Below are 9,387 nucleotides of genomic sequence, written 5' to 3'. Positions count from 1 at the left end.
TAGATATTGTATGAGACGCTTCTCGCTTACCTTGAGGTCATCATTCATCACGATTCACCGGCTAAAGCAGCAGAAAGCTTCAGAGATGTATCAAATTGACATTTTCTAGACAGCGCTTTATGTGGTAAGTGGAATGAGGAAAAGGAGGGAGGAGCCGACGGGGATGGAAAGAGAGAGGCTCAAATATCAAATAGTAAATTTCCGGCATAACTCTTAAATATGAACAAATACTTCGATTCTCCAACTGGCAGTCACCCGTCTATATATTTACAACTTGATACGAGAGATACACCGTACGAACTTATGGCAAACAATGTCCTTGATGCGGCCTTGATACGAATTCACAATTTGAAGCCTTTAATCCAGAGTGATTCATTCCGACTGTATTGCTATAGTGCTATTGTCAACGTCTTTTCTATATGATAGAGCGCCTTCACATTGCCTAGTTTGATAATCACTAATTAGGGCTGAAAGGCCCTTCCCTTCACAACGAAATCGATACCGAAGCTCTGAAACTCACACTTTTTTCCTCTCCAGCTACAGTTGCTGCGATACATACTTGGTTCCCTCGTGCACAAACCTCTTTTATTGACCTGCGTTCTTGCTCATCCGCCAAAGATTCCTTCAGCCGCTTTCCTTAACAAACCGATCAAAACAAGCTTCTCATTTAGGATGAATTCTCGTCCGTACCTTGGGTACACCACTTGGAACCCAGAATTTGTAAAATTTCTACGCTAGTAACCAGAAATTCTTCTGCCAACGGCTGTTAATAAGGTAACCGCCCACTTGCTTGCTTTTCTTTCTTACTGCTAGTGTCAAGCACTCCGCATTCTCAATACAGTAATCTACAAGGGCGTCATTGCTCCGCTGAAAAAGCCTGGACGCATGTTACAAATCCACAGTGTCTGTAGTTTACTTTGTACACCTCAACAAAAACAAAAGCTTCATGACTCTTCATGACTCAGATTGGAGAAGGATATATACCTTTGGAACAAAGAAGGTTTCCGCTGGCCCAAAATTAGAACGGAAGCTTCCAGTTTTTTTGCTTGGCCGACAATTGTTGGGCCTTTATCGGTGCCCTCTATGATGAGTACTTCTATCTCTACCTGCAAATTGCGCATACCAGTTTCTGGATAAGCAACAAGGCTAGGAGGACGTTCCCCATGCGGAAGAATATAGACATTAAACAGCCTGCGTAATGTGACAACCCAATTGGACCTCGTACCTCTGGTCTGCGCGACGTGCAAAGCATTTTCATGGACTGACCCAGTTCTAAGGCTCTTGATTCCAGCCTTGTACTAGGATCTTTCACATCGCTTGAGGACAAGTTACCTGCGTTTTTGTCAACACAAACATCTGTATAAGCATATGTATAATTATTCAGTCTCTTTGCTCTCTGAAAGACGGATTGTGCTAGGGGTGAACCTTGAGGTTGTCGAGAGGAATTTTTCTGAGGCGGAAGCACATGGATCAGAGCGACGGTGTCAGCTCTTTGGACGATATGCGAAAGAGCCCACAGCATCGCTAGTCTCGATTCTCTGGAATAATCCACAACCACCATCACCTTTTTACGTGCACCACCTTCGGTTCCCTCGCCTAACATTGCCCAGTCATTTCCAGTAGTCGTGCCCTCACCGTTAGTGAAACTGCTGAGCCTTGTTTCCGTTATCGGCCTCGTCTCACTGTCCGATCTAACATGACCTCTAGATTTACTTCGCTCAACGGTGATTTGGGAATTGCAGCCCGGCATTGTCTGTCTTGAATCACAACTTGGCAAGGCTTTTCCTTCTGGAGGTGGGCCGATTAAAGAATTTCAAATATAGAATAACGCAGGCTGAAATTTAGATGTCCGGATTGGGTATCAACTAGACGCAGCAAGCAGCATTGAACATGACACGATGAGATAAGCATTAAAGCGAAATGTTATTGAGAAGGCGGACAGTTGCGAATCAGCAGCCAGCTGTGTATAAGTAGGCTGGCAGTTGCAGCAGGCGTAATTGCATCTTGAAGGAAGAACGAACCGATTTCTGGGAGGGAATGAGTAGCAGGCAAGGGGATGCAAGGTGCAAGTACAGAACTGCAGCTCGGCACGCTCAAATAGGCCATTCACAATGCGAGGAGTTGAGGGATCCAGTGGGTGATGACCGTGGAAATTACTTGGGAAGGGCGGCCAAGATGAAAGAGGATCGGAAAGCAAGCAACCGGGGGCCGGGTGGCGGGGCGACTCGAGAGTGGAGTGGATGCGAAGGGAGAGAAGGCAAGAGAGCAGGAGGGCGGTCAGAAGGGTGTAGATGGCAAGTCATGACTCATGGGAAGATGAGAATGCTCATGAGATGAGAGAGAGAGAGAGAGGAGTAGCTAGCAAGTCTGTGGCAGAGTATGGACTCTGGACTCTGGAGTCTGGAGTCTCAACTCTCAACTCTGGAGGGACAGTTGAACTGCACCGATTGATCTCACCGAGCTGTAAGTAGATGGAGAAGGAGACTCGGAAGAGTCGGAGTACTGTCAACTCTGACAGAGTTATTAGAAAGGGAGACAAGCCAGGTGAAGCGGATGCAGTTAGAGACGGAGAAAGCAATGTCAGAGACTCAAAGAGTGTGACAAAACTGGCAGAGGAAAGATTTATAGGGGAGGAGCGACTGGAGCTGTGAACGAAGACGCCATAGCTTTTAGCGTCGTCAGGTCTATGACGCGTTTGATGATGAAGAAGAAGAAGATAGACAGAAAGGTGGCCGACGCTGCTCGGAGGGGCGTGCACCGACGTGGCCTTGGCTAGGTCAAGGGCGTTTGCCCACGTGGACCCAAAATCGACAGAATGGCGCGTGGACGTTCGCACACGTGGCCTTGACGAGACGTCGCCATCGTGGAGCGTACCAAGCTGGGCCCCACAGGGAATAGTAGCACGATCGAACAATGGCAGGTCTGGCTGGAACCTGGCTGGCTGCTGGCCTTTCTCTCCTTTGTATTATCAGGATTCACACGTCCCTCGTGAACTGCTTCTTCCTCTTTTCAACTTTAAGGCTCAACAAGCGTTCACGAAACATCAATACCATGCAATCTGTACCACACTGCCATGCAAAGTGCCATATCCCTTCGCAAGACTATTCACGAAACGCGTCCTTTTTTATAAATTCCCAAAACTTGAGGTTTGTTTTTTTTTTAACGGGGAAAGAAACAAAATTGTATTTATAGGAGACTAAATATCCAAAAAGAGAAATGGTCTACCTCTTCCTTCTACACCTCAAGGTCTACTCAACTAACTAGATTTGCGGCAGGCAGCCTTTCTGTCATGGAGCACGTAAACAGTAAAATTGGAAGTCGAATTTGAATGATACCATTTTAAAAAAATTTCAAAAGAACAAAAAGGAGTAAAAATATGGATATCATACACGACACAGGGTCCATTAGGACCCGATCCTTCCTGCAAAGTGGTGATTTATTATATTGTTTGTGTGTTTTGGGAGTTGAAGCCCAAGAAATACATGAATAAGGCGATACGCAAAAGAGCAATCTATAAAATATCATCACATGGACAACAATCATAGAATAAAGGTGTCGATATCTTTCGACCTTGCATCCAGCTTGGATTTCCTTGCTCCCTCGCATCGAGAACATGCATCAAAAGAGAGGAATGTTGTAAGGATCCAGATTGAAAACAAGCAATTTTGAATGGACGAGAAATGAAAAATATTTTTATGATAATATATAATATATAATTATTATAGCCACATATTGTGGGTGGGGAGGCGGCGTGCTTCCTTTCCCAAAGAGTTATAATCCAAGGGAATGGGCCCTTGCCTTGGTGCTGAGAATATTAGCACCGAGAATAAGTCTCGCGAATGGACAAGATATTGGCATATTACCTGAATGTCAATAGTCGTTATCATCGTCGAATGTCGGTAAAATCACCACAAGCGACTATTAATGCTTTCTTTGTTTTAGCTTTAAATTTGCTACAAACAAATTAGAATCATCAAGGTGAGAAAGTAGCTTTGGGCGAGCTCTGAATCTTTACCTGTCCAAAGTACCAAAGAAACACAATGAAAGATCCAGTCCATTACAAGAGCACCCTTCAACAATAGGGGATTTCTTGTGATGGCCATCTAATATGTCCTTATTCGAATCTGCATAACTTTCCCATTGTCACATGACTTGAAATTAAAAAAGCTAAAGAATGCAAAGACAATGAGATCAATCACAACAAGACAAAGCACCCACAGATGCGCACACAAACGCGTTTACTGAACTATAAAAAAAACTTACGAGCGCGTCTATTTGCACGTCTAGAGACCCGCATCTAACAGCGCATCTATATAGCAGACAGATGCATGTATAGACGTGCATCTAGACACGTAAATAGACACTCTGCTAAAAAATTTTAAAGACAGACAGACGCATCGTTAAACACATGTATAGACGCATTTATAAACGGTCTTATAAACGCCTTCATAGATGCGCAAATAGATGCTTCTCGAACAGACAGACGCATATATAGATGCATTTATAGACGCACTGATAGACGCGCTACATAATATTTTTTTTTAAATTTACAGAATGTTGTGTATGTTCCACACCCTAAGTCCATTACAAGAGCACCCTTCAACAATAGGGGAATTCTTGTGATGGCCATCTAATATGTCCTTGTTCGAATCTGCATAACTTTCCCATTGTCACATGACTTGAAATTAAAAAAGCTAAAGAATGCAAAGACAATGAGATCAATCACAACAAGACAAAGCACCCACAGACGCGCACACAAACGCGTTTACTGAACTATAAAAAAAACTTACGAGCGCGTCTATTTGCACGTCTAGAGACCCGCATCTAATAGCGCATCTATATAGCAGACAGATGCATGTATAGACGTGCATCTAGACACGTAAATAGACACTCTGCTCAAAAATTTTAAAGACAGACAGACGCATCGTTAAACACATGTATAGACGCATTTATAAACGGTCTTATAAACGCCTTCATAGATGCGCAAATAGATGCTTCTGTTGGAACACTGAAAGGAAAGAGTAGAGTGGACACAAACTCAGAATACTTGCTTATGGAATGAAGAAGAGTGAGGTCCTTAAGTAGGCACCTCATACATGCTCACTGACATCACTGATGACTTCATAGCTCCACAATCTGGTCCTAGATTCTCTCAATCATCCTATGTGGCTCTCCACCACCTAACTGTGCTTGTGGGCACCTAACTGTGCCTCTAGCAGTCACACATAGAAACATAAGGTGTGCCTGAGGCATACACCTTGAGATATCCCAATAAACCCCCCCTCAAGGGAATGCCTCAGGCTATGTCAAGGATACATCTAGTCTCATAGTTTCTCATGCCATCTCATGGTGGTCAAGGATTAATCTATGGCTAGGTTCTCATGCTAGCAAGGGTTCCCTTGGGTGTAAGGTAAACAAAAGGGATACAAAAAGACCTTCCAATGGTTATCTCCCGTGCATGTACATGCACACAATGTCTGCAGGAGGTACCATGGAGCAAAACATACACATGGCCTACATCATAAGGTGACCAGAGGTGTTTACAAAACACACAAAACACAATAATTTATTTCATTCATTTTGGAGGACTATCCAGGCTGAGTACCTTGACATAAAAAGAGAGATGTGGAGCATACATAGAGATGATTTAAAATGCATAATCTTCAAAGGATGCCTCATCTTGTGGAGGCTCATCAACTGAAAGTAGATTTGCATTTTCTGTCTTTGAAGTTGCTTCCTTTTTGGCAACCATTGTTTTGGCAATCTTCAACAAGGAAGTCAGATTGGCATTTTCATCCTTTGTAGCATAACAAGACATTGCTTTATGTTTTGGCTTTTCACATATTTTGCATAAGCAAGCCATGAGAGGGTCTAACCCAGGTATTGGGTAGTGTCTTCTCTCTTACAGGGCTTAGAATAACTGAAAGACTTCCAAAATATGAGCACTTGATGTAGCAAAGACTAGTGACCAATATTCAAACAATGATGCTTCTTCTTACATACTTCACAGAGGTGGCTTAAAATGAGAACTTTCCAATCAAAACCAGGTCTAGTAATTCAAAGAAAAACTGAAGCCACACTTGTACTAAAGTTATTGAAAGATTCAAAAAACCAGAAATGCTAGAACAGCATCATCTTCAAAAACTTGTCCAAAACTGTCAAAACCAAAAGGCTGAACTTGGAGGGCTTGTAGCTCACTCTTCAAAGCAAGGAAAAGAGGGCTTTCTGAAGCAAAAGAAAGCTCATATACCAGAGAGGGTCCAGCACAGAGGTTGGACAACATGGTGCGCACTTTTGCCCGGGAGAGTTGCTAAAGGCTGAAACTGAGTTTTGATGATTTCTCCCTCGTTACTGAACCAAATGACCTGAAAAATGGCTCAAAATCTTCGTCTTGAGTCGCCCATCTACTCCTAAGAGGGCCCACGCAATGGCGGAGCAAGTAGGGAGTATTGAGCAACAGAAGAAATTTGCTCTTTGGAGAATGGCAGCCACCACAGACGTTTTTTCTTCAATTGGTTGCAAGTGAAAGTTCGCGCATACTAGAGGAGTTTCCAGCTCAGAGGGTTTGGGCAATGGTCGTTTGTAGGTGAAGAACCAAGCTCTCAAAGATTTTGGAAAGAAAGAGGAAAATGGAGAAGAAGAAGATGATGATGTGGCAGAAATGGGCTCAAGGGGGATCAAATGGCTCTGATACCATGTTGGAACACTGAAAGGAAAGAGAAGAGTGGACACAAACTCAGAATACTTGCTTATGGAATGAAGAAGAGTGAGGTCCTTAGGTAGGCACCTCATACATGCTCACTGACATCACTGATGACTTCATAGCTCCACAATCATCTCCTCAATCTGCTCCTAGATTCTCTCAATCATCCTATGTGGCTCTCCACCACCTAACTGTGCTTGTGGGCACCTAACTGTGCCTCTAGCACTCACACATAGAAACATAAGGTGTGCCTGAGGCATACACCTTGAGATATCCCAACAGCTTCTCGAACAGACAGACGCATATATAGATGCATTTATAAACGCAGTGATAGATGCACTACATAATATTTTTTTTTAAATTTACAGAATGCTGTGTATGTTGTGTATGCTATATAGTTACAAGAATCCCATTTCCACATTGTGTGATTCAATTCTTACAGCCAACCGCATTTTAATTACAATTCCAAATAAAACATTACAACTCCAAAACGCAATAAAATTGAAAGCTCAAAAAGTGCTTGTATGTACATATAGCACGAAGCTAAGCCACGTCGTGTGGCTTCAAGTACAAAAAATAAGAGGATTGTATATACAAGAGACACGAAGCCAAGCCAGTGGCTTTAAGTACAAAAAAGAGTAGCTAGCACTACTTCTACAACTAATCTATGTTCTCCATGTCCTCGCTCCCTTCCACGCTTCCTTCTATGCTTCCTTCTGCGCTCCCTTCTCCGCCTCCTTCCTCGTCTTCTTATGCAGGGACCTGTAAACAAGGGACAACATATATCAATGTATGAAAAATCAAATCTTTACTTATAATATTGACATTATGTAATTACTTTCAAATACCTCGGGGGCCGCTCCAGTAGCCCGGATATACTGCTCCTCAGTAATCAACCCATCATGATAGAAGTGCTTCCATGTATCTCCTCTACGATGGTGGTGGTGGTAGACTGTCTCGACAGAAGTAGGGTATCTGCCCACGATATCAAGCTACAAGACAACACAATTTGCAGAGGGGTGAGTACAAAGAAACAACCTCCTAATAAACTACATAAGCCATATAATTTGAGATCGATACTTACAAATTGGGCCTCCCATGATTCAACACCCCCTGCTCCAAAATGCCATATTCCTCCATCTGGATCCTTTGTGCCTCCACGTGCTGCAGACTGGGGTCCTCGCATGCTGACTTCATTGCTTTCTTCCACTCACGCTTGTGAGCGGTGTGGGGCGGGCCCCTTGGTGGTTGACCTCCCTCGAGCCTGACAAGCTCCGTTAGTGCCTGCCTCTTAAGCGAAGATCTTTTATTGCCAAGTATCGTAACAATCTTTGACTTGGCCCATTTATCTGTGAACTGATGATTGGGGGGTTAGGATACCTAAAGCGAACATCAGCGAGGGTCTCATCAGCCAACCTCTTTGGCTGGTCTTTGTAGTGGATAAAGCAATCTCTGTAATTGTTAGCAATTACAGAGCGCATGAAGGCCATGATGTCCTTCCCTCGTGCATCCATCAAGATGCCTCCGATCTGAGTGATGTCATAGAAGATCGTACGATCACTCGGAGGCATGTCTAAATCATCTGAATCATCATCATCCCCACCACCACCCCTCCCAAAGCACTGTGCCATGCATCCCCCACCGCTCTCCCTGCTACTACGCCTGCTACCGTGTCATGTCGAGCTAGTACGCTGGCCACTCGTAGCTGGAGACTGCACGGGACCACGTGGACCACTCGTAGCTAGAGAACCGAGTCTCGACTGCACAAGAGTACGCCGACGGCTCTGCGAGACAGAAGGACCTCTTGACGGCATGGAGGAAGGGGCATAAGATGGATGGCATGGGGGAAGGGACATAAGACGGCATGGGAGAAGGGCCTCGGCTGTGTAGCCGGCTGGGCTGTGCTGACTCCGCTGGGGTAATCTCAATTGGTGTGGGGTGGTTTGGAGTCTGTAGTGCCGACTCCTAGGGGGTGTTTAGAGTACCTGTCATATACCCGTATAACTCCGTAGGATTAGGAGGGTGTCCTAAAAGGTTATATAAGTCCCTAAAAATAGACTCCCAGAGATCACATAAGCCCAAAGAGCTTCCTGGCCACATGATGAACTGGAAAAAAGAAAAAAAGACGATTACTGATGAGCTGAGAAGAAAGGGGAACGGAAGAAAAGATTACTGTCGGAGCGCATCTATAGACACGTCTGAGAAGCGCATCTATTTTCGTGTGTAACAATGCATCTATAGATGTGGCTGTCCGTGTCTGCAAACAGGCTAGACACGCGTCTAGACGCACCTGTAGATGCGGTTTTAGACACACTCTGAGACGCGTCTATAGACACGCTCCGACAGACGAACTATTCTAAAAAGTAGAAAAGGACATGCGCCCGATACAAAAACGTAACATGATACCAAAATCATGCATTTCTTGGATACGACAAAGGACAAATCCAAAGAGAGCAACTTCCAAAAAAGATCAACCATAAAAAGACTTACCTTGGATAGAGGTATGGAAGTTTCTTCTCCTTTTTCAAAGTTGCTTCTCTTCCTTGTTCACCCTCTTCTCCTTTAAGCCTAGAAGTAAGTGTGGGTGCCTTCCTCTTAAGTGTAATCTTGGAAGTAAGTGTGGGTGCCTTCCTCTTAAGCTTCAAAACTGTGGATCTGCTAATAGCAAAGCAAGCAAGCCGTGC

General features: G+C 44.1%; 1 protein-coding gene across 2 annotated transcripts; it reads right to left on the bottom strand.

Moving 5' to 3' along the window:
- Nucleotides 1–211: 211 nt before the first annotated feature.
- On the bottom strand, nt 212–2,620 carry LOC147900199 (Adenine nucleotide alpha hydrolases-like superfamily protein). Of its 2 annotated transcripts, none has more exons than XM_087377222.1 (4): nt 1,426–2,620; nt 1,226–1,332; nt 985–1,106; nt 212–877 (listed from the first exon to the last, which is right to left on the bottom strand). In XM_087377222.1, the coding sequence occupies exons 1-4, from the start codon at nt 1,748–1,750 to the stop codon at nt 730–732; spliced, it is 702 nt and encodes a 233-aa protein (XP_087233348.1). In that variant the 5' UTR covers nt 1,751–2,620; the 3' UTR covers nt 212–729. The 2 variants fall into 2 exon arrangements, with proteins under 2 accessions (XP_087233348.1, XP_087233349.1); XM_087377223.1 differs by having other exon boundaries at nt 758–867.
- Between the last annotated feature and the right edge of the window lie 6,767 nt (nt 2,621–9,387).

Source organism: Dipteris shenzhenensis, chromosome 7, assembly GCF_047967505.1.
Source record: "Dipteris shenzhenensis isolate YYH24624 ecotype China chromosome 7, Dip_SZ_1.0, whole genome shotgun sequence".
In the NCBI taxonomy this organism is placed as follows: Eukaryota; Viridiplantae; Streptophyta; class Polypodiopsida; order Gleicheniales; family Dipteridaceae; genus Dipteris; species Dipteris shenzhenensis.
The sequence above is the reverse complement of the archived record's forward strand: the minus strand, read 5'-3'. Positions and strand labels throughout refer to the sequence as shown.

Coding starts and splice junctions, on each gene's coding strand:
- LOC147900199 (XM_087377222.1), bottom strand. CDS start 1,750: ATGCCGGGCTGCAATTCCCAAATCACCGTTGAGCGAAGTAAATCTAGA. Junction 1,107..1,225: donor GCACGTCGCGCAGACCAGAG/GTACGAGGTCCA, acceptor CGCAATTTGCAG/GTAGAGATAGAAGTACTCAT. Junction 878..984: donor AAACCTTCTTTGTTCCAAAG/GTATATATCCTT, acceptor ACATGCGTCCAG/GCTTTTTCAGCGGAGCAATG.